Below are 14885 nucleotides of genomic sequence, written 5' to 3'. Positions count from 1 at the left end.
CTGACTACGTCAATTTGGTGTCCCATCAACCTTAAAACTTTTGATGTATAAGCAGAATGATTATCTGTGGACGTTAAGTTTTTAGAAGCCATATAAGTTGAAAAGTGTTACATGTTGCTCCATTTGACGGTATATCCTTTTTGGCTTGCCAACTGTTTGGTACGCCTAGAATAATGTTTACCATGAAGGGGGAGTGGGGGATCCCGGGCCTAGTATAATCATGAGCAACTCTAATGTATTGAAATGTGTTTCAAACTTTGTATAATTTATCATTAATATTTATGTTTTTCCCAATTTTTTAATTTTTTAATTCTCTAGTGCCGAACCCCGCCTTTACTTAAATTGTCATAAATTGTCATAAATTGTCATGAAGTCACAAACAACCACATAACAAGACCTTCTAGTAGCAACATACTAGATCATGTTGTCTGCTCGGAAAATGTACAATCCAATATAATAAACGATACCGTTTTGTCCGACATCAGCGATCATTGCCTTATTATTTCCTCAATATCCTTTAAAAAAAAGGTAACCACTCGAAAACTTGAAAAAGTGATTGTTAACAACACAATGCTAAATCAAATGTTTGCTGAAAAAGCTCGTGATCTTCAAGCTAATTCTGCAGAAGAACTTCTTGCTAAAATAATCTCATTGTACGAAGAACTCAAGATCAAATGTTCTAAAACTATTGTAGTAAACGCCAGAGTTAAAGGAATATGCCCCTGGATGACAGCTGAGGTTTGGGAATGGATGAAAATCAAAAATAATCTGTTCGCTAAATTTAAAAGGAATCCTTTCGATGTAAACACACAAAACTTATTGCAACATGCATCAAAGAAATTCAATCTGTGCAAACAAAATGCAAAAAAAACTTACTACAGTAATCTGTTCCACAATTCCAACAGCAAAAATATATGGAAGTGTTTGAACAGCCTGAGTGGAAACGGATCCAAAGAAACTGCTCCGCTGAAACTAGTAGTCAACGGTAATGTCACAAGTCATGAGAAAACTGTTGCTGATACCTTCAACACTTTTTTTAGCAATATTGGCCCCCAACTAGCCTCCACTATCACGAGCCAGCGAAATTCTAATCGATTTAGTACCTTTTCAAACCTGCGTCACTCGATCTTCTTGGAACCAACAACCGAACAAGAAATTATCTTAAAGATACGAGATCTAGATCCTAACAAATGCGCTGGACCCGATGGTATACCCACTCATTTCATTAAAAGTCATTATCGATTTTTCTCTGAATTGATACGAGATGTTTTCAATGAAAGCCTATACACAGGAAAATATCCGGACTGTTTAAAGGTTGCCAAAGTTATACCAATTCACAAATCAGGATCTAAGGTTGACGTAAACAACTACCGACCGATCTCAATTTTGACTGCTTTAAGCAAAATCCTAGAACAGTTGCTGGTCACTAGGATTACGAGTTTTTTCAAGAGCCAACGCGTTTTATATGAGTGTCAATATGGGTTTCGAGAAGGATCTAGCACGACAACAGCCACCTACGAGCTTTTCCTAGATGTCTACAAATCCTTAGACCAGAAAAACTCCGCAGGACTTCTTTTCCTCGATCTGAAAAAAGCTTTTGATACAATCGACCACGAAATATTACTCGAAAAACTTTCATTCTACGGCATAAGAGGTACACCATTGGAAATAATAAAGAGTTTTCTCACCGGTAGAAGCCAGTACGTATCTATAAAAGGAATTAGAAGCTGTAACCAATCATTGAGAGTTGGTATACCTCAGGGCAGTAACCTGGGTCCACTGCTATTCCTTGTTTACATAAACGACTTGCCTAACCTCAATCTTATTGGTAAACCTCGTTTGTTTGCTGACGATACTTCGTTGTTTTATTCCGGAAGAAATGCTGATTCAATAGTGGAAAGCATGCGTAACGATTTAAAAGTATTGTGTAATTACTTTGATGAAAACCTATTATCGTTAAACCTAACGAAGTCCAAATATATGATTGTATCAGCGTCCAATAGATCACAACAGCTACATGAAGAGCTTACGGTTGAATCTGTACCAATCGAAAAAGTGGAAAACTTTACTTATCTTGGACTAAACATCGATAGCAAGTTAAAATGGTCCAACCACATTAAAAAACTACAAACAGAAGTAAGCGCAACATGTGGCTTGTTATGGAAAATGAAGAGATATGTCCCAAGAAAACAATTACTGTTAATGTACCAAGCATTCGTCCAGTCTAGGCTGCAGTATCAGGTGTTTCTTTGGGGCGGTTCAGCAGAGACACATTTGAAAAAGCTTCAAGCTGCACAAAACCGCTGCTTAAAAGCTATTTACAACCGACCGAGAATGTACGCCTCAAGACTGCTGTACTCTCAAGCATTGAACTCAACTCTACCTATAAAAGCATTAAGAGAACTACAAGCCATCTTGATCATCCACTCGCATTTGAATGACCAACGTGCTCATCACAACGTTGTATATGAACAACCAAGCCACGAATATGCCCTTCGTGCCCAAGCCACCATCTCAATAAGTCGACCGAATACTGAAATGACTCGGCGAGCATTTCCCTACTACGGTAAACTCGTTTACAACAATCTCCCTAGAGCCCTTAGGGATGAAACGAATATGAACAAGTTCAAAGCCATGCTGAAACGACACATAAGAAATAAACTAGGGAGTTATTTTAATTAACGTTCCGAAATCCGATGATTTCTATTAGTGAGTCCTAGCCAATAAGCGCTTCCTTTACAGAGATCTGTCTCGCTGGAAGCAATGTGAACATATACCTCCCATCATTCGCCTGTTTTGAATAGGCAACAGCCACCCCAACAATTCAAAATTTTTACAATTCCGTTTAAATTTATTTCGTTTCCGCCACTACCACCGCCACCACCAACCGCCTCCTCCGACCGCCACCACCAACCGCCCTCATCAACCACCGCCACCAACCATCAACATCACCTGCCGGCATCAATCAACTTCACCCGAGAGCAACGCTAAAAACTGTTATAAGTGTTAAAAAAGTGAAATTTTGAATGTACTTTGAAAGAAGTGTTAACAAACGAAGTGAATGCACCTATTGTAAAAACAAAAATTGAAAAAAAACATAAAAAATAAAGAATGATGAGGAGGTTTTGCGCCCACTGGAGAAGGACCTCAAGAGGAGGAACACTCCCGCGGGCTTTTCCCTGCTCATAAATAGACAAAAAAAAAACCCGCATCGAATAGTTATTTTACAAAAAAACGCATGCGCTTGGCATTCGCTATAGCTATGCGAAGCTTAAAAACCAATAAAAACGAGAAAATGGCCCATTTTTTCAAAAATCAACATTAAAAAAACACAATAATTGTAATAATTTTAAATTCAGATCACATAGTTTTATATAATTTTTCGATCAAAAAAATTATAAATCTGTAGCCTTAAGTGTTACAAAAATGCTGGATTGATAAAATAAAAAAAAAAATAACCGAAGTTGATTAAAAATGATGGATTCAAAACTTGTTTAAAAATATTTTGTTTGCTAAATCAAATATTTTCCATTAATATGGTTTTTCGTAGAACAAAAGTTGTTTTCAATCACAAAATACAACTTTTTGTGAATTTTTCAGCAAAAAAAAATTTGGGTTCTAGAGGGTTTTAAGACACTCCCCATCTCCTTCCCAGCTCTCACCTACCCTCCAAAGGAAAATAAATGGAACGTTCTAGTGAAAAATTAAATATTATATGCATTTTAAACATGCCTTCATGTGGTTTGTCGCGATTTGTAATTTATTTTACATTCTTAAACATTTCATAGAAATCTATCGGTTTTTTTTCGATAAACGGTAAGTTTTAAAAAGTTGATTCTTGACAAAAAAATGTTTTTTGAAATCAAAATCAGATCTAGATGTTTTAGACAATTTTAAGTCATTTGGCATCAAAATTAAAATTTTGATTTTCCCGTTTTCACTGGACCATATTTGGTGTTTTTTAGAGTAATAAATAGTAACTTTGAGCTCGTTGATGACATACGTCCAAAATCAGGTCCGATTGAGCTGAAATTTTGCACAAATCTGTTTTTTTAAGCTGTACTATTACAAAATGTACGCACCAAGGCCGTAGGATGAAAGGGAGGGGTCCCAAACTATTATAGGAACCTCCCCGGCCTCCAAAACCTTCATATGCCAAGTTTCACGCAACTTGCTTCAGTAGTTTTCGAGTCTATAGGGAACAGACAGACAGACAGAAATTCATTTTTATTTATTTAGATGAGGATCTTCTTTCATTAAAATGGGAAGCGTCTATCAATACAATATATCATCCAATTTGGTTAAGAAAAACTTGTTTGTCAATTCCAAAGATCGTCTCATTTAGTCAAAACGCTTACGTTTATCAATTTTTACCAATAATCCTTCAAGGATTGTTAAAATTTTGTCAATTATGTATTAATTTTTGTGTTCCGGAAGTCAATCAAAACAAACACTCAGGATGCGTTTCCTGTTGGAAACATTCTGATTGTATAATGGGATAGCGCCTCTCGCAACTGCTTCGCCTGGCTGGTATGCAATCTCGATCAGCGCTCCAATCAGCTATGCAAACCGAGTCGCATCATTCAGAATCATCGGTTTAGCAAACATCGCCTATCGGAGACGAGTGAGATACAAACTGATCCATTCTGAATGTAGCTCACTCAGTATCTGCCTGAATTATATGAAATTCAAAATTATTTTTTGCAGGACGAGAAAAATCGAACACTTGTGCGTGACACCATAAATTCTCTGTAATTTTAACGTGACGGACGACAGTTTAATAAGAGAACTTGTAAAAATGGAAAACCATGGCAAAATGAACATCTTTCCCTCACGAACACAACTACAGTTTGATTTTGATCATACTGATGTTAAAAAACGTTATAACAACAAATAAATTTATTAATTAGCTATGTTTCAAATCAAACAAAATACGCTAATGATCGGTTTCATATATCACTCACTCACTGCCTGATCCATTCACTCCTGATCGAAGACCAACATGATTCGCCATATGCATTGCGCATTGGTGAGATTCCAATTTGATGATGGTGCTGCACTGTTTTGACAGCAAGGTGATCTGTATTTCAGCGATGAATTGAACGATCGATGATCGGGTAGGTCCAGTAGCAATCAATAACGAAACCCGACTGCTGTACGTTCAGGTGCGAAGTGCAGAAACATTCATTGAAAATTAGTGATTTTCTGAACACTGTTTGAAACTATTACCAAAACCATTCTCGGTCTCGAAAACGGTTACACACAAAATTTCACGTTTATCGGTTCAGAAGCTTTCGAACACTGTTCAAAATGTGTATAATTTCTGATAATTTTGTATGAGAGCCCCCCTTGATTGGATTTTGAGAGGTTTGAAAGTATTTTGAAAACTATGCCCAGCCTTTAAAACGTCTACACACCATGTTTCACATTGATCGGTTTAGTAATTTCCGTTAATTGTACGAATTGTGAAAAATTATTGTTAATTTTGTAAGGGAGCCCTTCTTTCGGATCCGCAGGGGTTGGAAAGTATTTTGAAAACTATTCCCAGTCTTTAAAACGGTTACACACCAAGTATTGATCGGTTCAGTTGTTTCTGAAAATTGTTCTAATTATGTCATATTTTAATTAATTTTGTATGGGAGTCCCCCTTCCGTTAAGTCGGAGCCGTTTAAAGTATTTTAGAAACCATCTCCAGCCCCAAAAACCCTTTGAACCAATTTTCACAATGATTGGTTCAGTAGTTTTCGAGTCTATAGGGAACAGACAGACAGACAAATATTCATTTTTATATATCTCGCGTGAGCTTTCATTAGGAACAAAAACAAAATGTAAACAAACAGTTTAATAACGAAAAATTACAAAAACTGACATAAACTAGTCGCAATTTCTATCCATTTAGAATCATCATAGCCTGGACAACATATTCTATATGTGAGATACAAATTTTCAAGTTTTTTTTATAAGTTTTGCAGCAGCTTTCTGTGAATTCTTAAGATGTTTCATACGACATAATGAAAGCTCACGCAAGATATATACACAGCAATTTTTTTTTTGCTGGAAACCAGCAAAATTTTGCTGTTTCATTTTTAAATTATGTTTGCATTTATTTCCAAGATTGTTTTTTTTAATTTTCCAACACCGGCCCTGGAGTGGCAGCTTTGTGCCAAAGTGTTGATCATTCGACACCTGAGAAAAGAGCTCTGATTAGTACCTTTTATGAAATCTGTCCAATAAAAACTCACCCTTGACTTATGTCTGGTTGCTAGAATATAGAGGAAAATGAAAATAATTATATTAATCTAACCAAAATTCGTAAAATAGAGTCTCACCTTGCTTCAGCGTACGAAAACAAACAAACTCCAATGTGACAATTCGATTGCTGATTTTCCAGCAAACTAGACCAATTGCTGGAAAGTCCAGCAATTTGAAAACCGATTTCTGATTTTTCAGCAAAAATGACAAGAACACAACCGATTGCTGAAAAATCCAGCAATTCGAAAACCGATGGCTGGTTTCCAGCAAAAATTTGGATTGCTGAACGTTTCCAGCAATTTTTCGTCATTCATCCCTCAGTATTTACTTGAATAAGTAAGCTTATTCCGTAAGGTTAACACAGTAAATCATTCAAATATATTTTTTTATGTATTTTTTCTTCTCAAAATTTAAATTAAATTCAAGATTAAATAACTCGTTGAGTTCTTAGTAGGTTAGGAGGTTTAGAATCCGAGCTATTTTATCTCGCAAAATTTTTTTCAACGCAAAATCCGGACAATATCTGGGCAAATTTGGTCAAAACTACGGAGATATTCAATAAAAATACACATATTTTCTCAACAAAACACATCAGCAGATTTTACATCGTATTTTAGGCTTCCGAAAAACTGATCATGATTATTTAAATAAAACATGCTCTAAAAATTGTTTTTGGAAGTAAAAATAAAAACTATTATATTTAAATAACTCAATTCAAGTTTTTTTTTGATCAGTTTTGAAATAAAGTGAAAAAATCTGTGAGGAATCCAGACATTTTTCACGAAATCCGGGAAACTGACCGCACCAAACTTTTCCTAAATTTTGTGTCAAATATCCGAGCAAGCTCGGGTAAAGTAACACCATAACAATCCGGTTCAGTTTAGCGTTCTTTGTGCGCGTTCTAGCGATGTTATTATTTTTGAATGATTTCCAAATGATGATAGCTCCAGATGTTTCTCCTGAACCCTAGCCGAATCTTGAATGTGAAGCTTATAAGGAAAAAGTCAAAGACTTTTTCGTGACGTGTATTCACTTATTTGACACTATTTTTAATCGTTTGTTTGACAGTCAGCTTGAGCTTGAGCTTGATCTTGATATCAACTACGGTCCACCTACGGCCCCTCCTGGCCAATGGCATAATGGTTGCACTTCGTGATTGGTTCGAAATAATCAACATTGCACAATGAACCAAATGAAAGGTTGCTGGGATCAAGCAATGTGCCTCACTGTGCGGTTTTGAGAATCTCAATCTTTAATATGAACCAATAATGACGCCGGTCAAGTCAATGTAGTCGATAAGAAGAAGGGAAGTGCAGCACATGTGATGATTTGTTTTGCGGAGATTTGCTGTACGCCATCCCTCTACAAATCTCACGCTGAATGTTTGGGGGTGAGGGTAATGTGACATGGAATTCACCCTAGTCAAAACCTATGCTCTTGAGCTCCTTAAAGTTTCCTTATGAAACTCCTACTATGTGTCATGATGCAATGCAAAGGTTCGCAGGAATAATTTGCTAATCAAAGTTTTGAAATATGTTGAACTCTTTATACATATTTGGTATATTTTTAAATCCTTTCAACTGGGTTTTCCCACGTATATTGCTCTTTCGAATTATGTCCATTCATTATCAACTTCAAATTAAAGTTTCTAAGAACATCAACAAATGTTGTGATGAACTATGAGCTAAATTTAAATGTTTTTAACAAATATCAATATGATACCTTAAGGAATTTTCAAACTACTGAACTTTTGAAATTTCACAACTCAGTAGAATTTAATTAATTCATGACATAATTTTTCATCTATATCTATATATATAAAAATGAATTTCTGTCTGTCTGTCTGTCTGTTCCCTATAGACTCGAAAACTACAGAACCGATTTGCGTGAAACTTGACAGGTGGGGGTATTGGAGGCAAGGGAAGGTTCCTATTATGGTTTGGGACCCCTCCCTCTCTCATGAAGGAGGGGAGGGCCCTCCCAAATAAAAGATATTTTTTTGCATAACTCGAGCACCCATCAAGCAAATGGTATCAAAATTGGCATGGGGTGGTATTTCGGTACGAGGAATATTTCTGCGAATATAAAGTACCCCTCCCTCCTCCCAGTGGGGAGATAGGAAGAGGGAAGGGGGCTACCTTACAATTTTTCATATAACTCGAAAACTAATCAAGATATTAGAACCAAATTTGGCACGGGAACTTAAAAACTAATAAAGCAAATGGAACCAAATTTGGCATGGGAGATTATTTGGATTCGAAAAATATTTCTTGATTATTTGAGACACATTCCTCTTTCCTGTAGAGAGAAATAAAGGGTAGAGGGGCCTCTTTTATAATTTTTTACACAACTCAAAAACTTATTAAGCAAATGGAACCAAATTTGGCATCGGCGGGTATTTGAGAACGTGACATGTTCTAATGATTGTTTGAGACCACTTCCTTCTTCCAGCGGAGAGAAAGGAAAGAGGGAGGGAAGTTTCATACAATTTTTATTGCATAGCACAAGAACTACAACAACAAATGGAACCAAATTTGGCATGGAATGATATTTGTGTACGAGAAATGCTTCTATGAATATTTCGTATCCCTCACTCCTTCGAAAAGGTAGATGAAAAGGGGGAGAAGAATTTGAACCATATTTGGCATGTGAGGGTATTTGGATACGAGAAATGTTTCTATTATAAATTGAAGCCCCGCCTTTTTTCAACGGAAAGATTTAAAGGGGGAAAGGGGGGTTCCATACATTTTTTTTTGCATAACTCGAGAATTAATAGAGCAAATGAAATAAAATTTGGTATCAAAAAGTATTTGAGAACTAAAAATACTTTTATGAATATTAAGTTCTCACCCCACCATTCAATGGGGAGAACGGAAGGGGGATTGTACTTCCTTTCAAGTTTATGAATAACTCAAATATTTACAACGCAACTAAACCAAATTTGCCATGGGATGGTATTTTAATACGAGAAATATTTTTATGTCAAACGGTGGGATGATAGAATTGGGAATAAAGGAAGGGAAGAGAAAAGCTTACACTTAACTTTTTTTCCGAGAAATAGACGAAACTTAACATGGAAAATCATTTTGGTATGATTCTATGATTATCTGACACACCATCCTCTTTTCAGTGAGTAAGTAAGTACATAGGAGGAGGGAGGTGAGCCCAATACAATTTTGTTAGCATTAGTTCTCAATTTATGCTAATGAAGCCAACAAATGGAGACAAATATGGCATGGAAAGGTATTTGGTTATGAGATATGTTTCTACGATTGTTATTGACCCTTACGCTTTACAGTGTAGAAAGGAGAAGAAAGGAGGGGGTTCCATATAAATTTTGGTGTAAAGCTTAAGAACTTATCAACCAATGGAACAATATTTGATACAAGAAGATTTTTGGGAATGAATAAAATGGGTATGATTATTAAAAACCACCCCCCCATTCAGCAGGGGGGGAAGGTAAGGACAGGGGAGGGGCTCTCTTATCAGTTTTTTAGCATAAATCCAGAATATATCAAGCAAAAACAACCATATTTTATCAGTTGGATTGTTTGCGTACGATTTATTTGAGACCCTCATTTTTTAGGGCGAAGCTTAAAGAAACAGATTAAAATTATCAGATCTTTAACACAAATTTATAGATCAAGATTCAGAATATTACTTTAAGTTATTTTTGGATTACAACTCAGCTGCAGCTCTCATTTTATAGCGGTTGCTTATGAATTATTTTACAATTTGATTTAAAATATTTTCAAAGATTCATTGGTGGAATGTGTTGTGTCTATTTATCTTTCTAACATTAAGGGCTGATGAAGTCTTTAAATTTAAGTGAATGACAGCAATTTCAAATTGTCTTATGTTTATTTGTTTTTTTCTTTTATTTTCTTACAGTGTCTCTTCTGTTAGCTTTATTATCGTTAATTTTCTTGTTGAAAATTTCTCCTGGCGGTCGAGATCCTCCACCACCTACGGTTGGACCCACGGTGCTCGAGGACTATGCAATCGTGTACGACGTCACCCTGGCACTGTGTGCCCTTTCACTGTCGCTGAACCTCTGCTGTTTGCTAGTGTGTGCCATCCAGTTCTTGTTCGCTGTTAAATTAGTCCGTGCACCTGCAACAACCGGAAGGTGAGTACATAATAAAAGAAAGCAAACGGACAAAAAAAAAAATTCGAGGGTTCGTAAAGAATAACGACGGTCCCTTGGTTTTTTTTGGCTAGAAGGCTGTTTGAATGTTACATTCCTCATATGCGCGCATTCACATGTCAGGTTCATCGATCGTGACATAAAAAAAAGTTATTGTACAACGCTTACCAATAACCACATTTGAAAATTAGGGTGAGAATTCCATGAGAATAAAAGACATACATAAAAGACGCTAACAAAAATTACCGAAAACGACAAAAATAAAAAAGTGACAGAAATGACAAAAAATTAAACAATAAAATATAAATAAAAAGAATTATTTAATTTTTGTTTTGATCAAAACTACTTATCGTATTTTCAATAGTTGCTCCCTGACTTAGACCTTCACTTCAATATAGTTTTTAAATTTTTTACTGTGTTTACAGAAATAATTAGGAAATTTTAATGGAAGTTTTTACTTTTTTTCACAAATTTTTTAACGTCAGGGCGTTTGGGGTGATCCTTAGGGTTTGCTCAATTTGATATCTGGATTAGTTGATCGTGATATTGATCAGTGGGGTTGAAGGGAAGTGGAAGAAGTAATATTTTGTGACAAAAAACTCAATTCAGTTAAACCATCAGCATAAGAGTGCCCCAAATGACCCGACGTTTGAAAAAGTTATGCGCTGCAGGCTTAAATTGATCCCAGGCCTAGGACAAGGTCTCATGCCAAATTTGGGCCAGATCGGATCACGGAAAGAGGTCGCTCAACGAGCATAAAGTTTGTATGGGGTTTTGGGACATTTTGTTCGGGAGGAACACGAAAATCTAGTTTTCAATGAATAATTTCGGTACCCTTCGGCCGATTTCTTTAAAAAGGGTTTTTCCTAAAGTTTAATTTATGACAAATATTTCATCCAAAGACTACATTTCGATTCAAGTTAAGAAACAAAAGTTTAGCCGGAACAAATTTCAAATTCTTCTTTTGTCACTCGAAGTTGGAACATCGCGAGGGGGGGGACAATAAAAAATAACGTGAAAAAACAAATAAATTGGAATAAATTGCACGAAAGCTTGTATGCAACCAATTTGCATACTATTCCATTGCATAAAACTATTTATTTTTTTATTTAACTTGATTTAATAAACCTATAAATCAAGTTTTTTTTTTATCTAAAAATTCAATAAAATCAAGAATACAAAATGTGAATTAACTTCCATCTTCCAAAATTTGGTTTTTGGTCTTGTCATCTTTCGAATATTTGAATTTTTATTTGAAATTTACTTAAAATACTTCTAACTTTATTTTTTCACCCCTTCAGGATTTTGGAACTTTCGAAGGGGGGGGGCGGGGGGGGGGGTGACAAAAGAAGAAATTGATATTTGTTCCAGCCTTTAAGCTTCAAAAAATAGTTATCTTTTTTAAGGGTGATATTCATTACTATTCAGGAGAGACACTGCTTCGAACATTTTGACGCAGCATTAACAGTGATGAATATCACCCTGAAAAAAGTTACCCCATTTTTTTAAGTCTAATAACTTTTTTACCATAAGTCGAATCGAAATGCTGTCTTCGGATGAAATATTTGTCATAGTTTGAGCTTTAAGAAAAAGGGGGCCAAAGTTATTCATGAAAAACTGGATTTTCATGTTCCTCCCGAACAAAATGTCTCAAAATCCCATACAAACTTAGGGCTCGTTGAGCGACCCCTTCCCGTGATCCGATCTGGTCCAAATTTTTCATGAGACCTTGTACTAGGCCTAGGATCAATTTAAGCCTGCAGCGCATAACATTTCACAAGCTTGAAATTTCTCATACAAATTTGGGGCAATCTACGGCCAGAATGTAATTCTCATTTTTTTGTAGTAAAGTTGAATCTTTCAGTATTTCCATGCGGCATTAATCCATGTTTAATCAACTGTTTCTTTTTTCAATTTTCAGAGGTAACAAATATCTTCAGAAATCGAGCGTTAGTCGAGTTTGTGCGGTTGGCGGATTCTTCATATCAATACCTATATTTTTAACAGGTAAATTTGAAACGAATATTGATTTTGAAATTTCGCCTAAATTCTACATTGCTTCTTACAGGAATTATTTTGTACACCTTCACACAGTTCCACTCAACTCCAGCTATTGTGACGAGCATACTAATAGGAGTTGGAATTGTTTTCTGTGGCGGCGCCATGGTTCACAATGTGTTCGTCTGGCAACGGGAGAAAACGATCAGCGTACGACAATCCACTCCCCTCAATCTGAACCTAACACTCTCGCCGCAGATCAGTACGATATCCCAACCTGCACAATATCTCAACCAGAACGGCCATGGTCCGCATATGGGACTGAATCACAGTCACGCTACTCATAACCACACGCCCGTAACGCAGCTAACTCCAGTAACTCCACTTTCGGGTAATCATTCCCACATCAGTTTTAACCACTCGTACTTGCCATCCTACGGAGGGATTCGGGCGGCTACGGCAACTCCGCCTACGCCCAAGGTCAATGCACTTCTAGGGCGGGATGCCAGCGGTTCCGTTAGTCCCGGAATGCCAGCCAATTTAAACACGGCCACTCTCGATATTAGCAATGTCACTGCAACAAACTCGCCACATGAGTTGTCTACGCTTGTGTGAGACTGAAGTTTTAATCTCTTAATTCCATTTGTTATCGTTTTAGTGTTTTATCCAGCAAGTTTTTGAAAATGTTTGAGTTAGTAGGAAAATAAAAAGTTGCATGAGACAAGCGTTGAAAACTACAATACCCTACTTGACAAAACCCAGACTAGGAACACTAGGAACGTATTTTAAATACATTAATTTTAAACTTAAATCTAAGATTAGGATACCTACCTTTAAATGGAATGTACAAAGTATATTCGTAACACGTAATTAGAAATAGTGAATATGTCGTGTACAGTCGTGTAAAAATTCACTGTTGAATTGCTATTTATTTATATTGATGAAAGTAAGGATCTGAATTGTGTACTCTAAAGCTTAGTTCTTTTAGAAATGGGACACTTTCATTTGCTAATAGCTCGTTAACTAGTTATTGGATATTAAAAATTTTGACAGCATTTTGTTGCCTGTAAAAAGTACTATTCGACCTATTTTTTTCAAAATTTAAAATTTACGCGTTTTTGAGATATGTACGATGCAAGAGAAAAAGAAAAAAATAATTTTGCACAGTTTCCTTGAAAATACGTCATCATCAAATTGATAGCTGACAAAACCGTTGATTATTCAAAGAATTACTGAGTTTTTGTGGTGGATAAGTATGCAAACACTGTCAATAATGTCCACAAAGTTCAAATCAAGCATTGAAGTGAAGCACATGATCGGCAACAACGGTTAAGGATCATCAAGGAAGTCAAGTCTCATACCAGCATTTTTAATTTTCAATAAACGAAAAACTAAGGGTAGATCGCTGAAATGTCCAAAACAATTTTCTCCGATAAACTGAAAGTGTTGCGTAGTAATGACTCATTGAAATCCAACCTCAAACAACCATTTTTTGATAGTTCCAAAGCTCTTAAGCTGTAAAACCGATACCGAAAAAAAAAACGTTCAAAAATGTGGTAAAAAATAATCAAATTTGTTCATTTCGAAACAACTGAATCCACTAAAATGCTTCCAGTTTCCAGTTTCCAGAGAAGTATTGGACCAAAAAGTATCAGAAATTGAAGAAGGAGGGTGAAGCCACCTTAAATATAGATTTTACGAAGTATAAGTTGGAGAAACTGATCAATACCACGACTGAAAAAAGTGTGCGTCGGCCAATGGGAGATACCAAGAATAAAGTAGAAATTTCTTTAACAAAAAACGGTAAATATTTTTTTTCAAATTTTTTCATGAAAGATCATAACATTACCTTCTTTTTCTTCATAGAAAGTATTTGGTTCCAACGAATGGTTTTTGAGATACAGGCATTCGTAACTGTCCCATTTCTAAAAGAACTAAGCTTTAGTTACTTAATCAAATTCGTCTCGGAATCGACTTAACTTTTGATGTTATGCAAAGTGAATTTAGGAGATTTAGGAATGCAATAAATGTTATTTTATTTGAATTTGTTTACTCACTAAACCGTTGATGACATCACTGATGAAATTGTCTACATTGGCATCATTTGGTTTTTCGGCATCTGAAGTGATGTCTTTACAATAAACATAAAAACATTTTTCAATTGTCCCTGATTTTAAAATCCTAGGTATTTCTATAAGTATTATTTGGATTTATAATTCTTTAGATAAATATTATACATGCAGATAAAAAAAACCAAATATGAGCGCTAATAACACTATTTGTTTATTTGTATAAAAAAAATCAACGGATCACATGTTGATCCAAATGATAACTTAATCCTAATTAACTTTCTAAACTTAAAATCCACTCGACACAGTTCTAGACACGTCTAATATTTTCCTTCGTAACACATTTCTCGAAACGTCAAAGTCAAAATGCTCAGCAAAACGATTAAAAGTTTTTATAATTCCCACAAAAGCTTTGTTGG

The 14885-nt window shown here is 35.6% G+C and overlaps 1 protein-coding gene across 1 annotated transcript in view; it reads left to right on the top strand.

Annotated features, from left to right (window-relative positions):
* The window catches only part of LOC129757182 (uncharacterized), a 48968-nt gene extending 35580 nt beyond the window's left edge, over positions 1 to 13388 (top strand). The window contains exons 3-5 of the mRNA XM_055754314.1: positions 10144 to 10381; positions 12321 to 12406; positions 12468 to 13388. Coding sequence (XP_055610289.1) covers positions 10144 to 10381; positions 12321 to 12406; positions 12468 to 13012 — 869 coding nt within the window. The 3' untranslated portion in view covers positions 13013 to 13388. The remainder of the gene's footprint in view (positions 1 to 10143; positions 10382 to 12320; positions 12407 to 12467) is intronic.
* The last annotated feature ends 1497 nt before the right edge of the window (positions 13389 to 14885 follow it).

This window comes from Uranotaenia lowii, chromosome 3 (assembly GCF_029784155.1).
Source record: "Uranotaenia lowii strain MFRU-FL chromosome 3, ASM2978415v1, whole genome shotgun sequence".
Taxonomy (NCBI): domain Eukaryota; kingdom Metazoa; phylum Arthropoda; class Insecta; order Diptera; family Culicidae; genus Uranotaenia; species Uranotaenia lowii.
The sequence above is the reverse complement of the archived record's forward strand: the minus strand, read 5'-3'. Positions and strand labels throughout refer to the sequence as shown.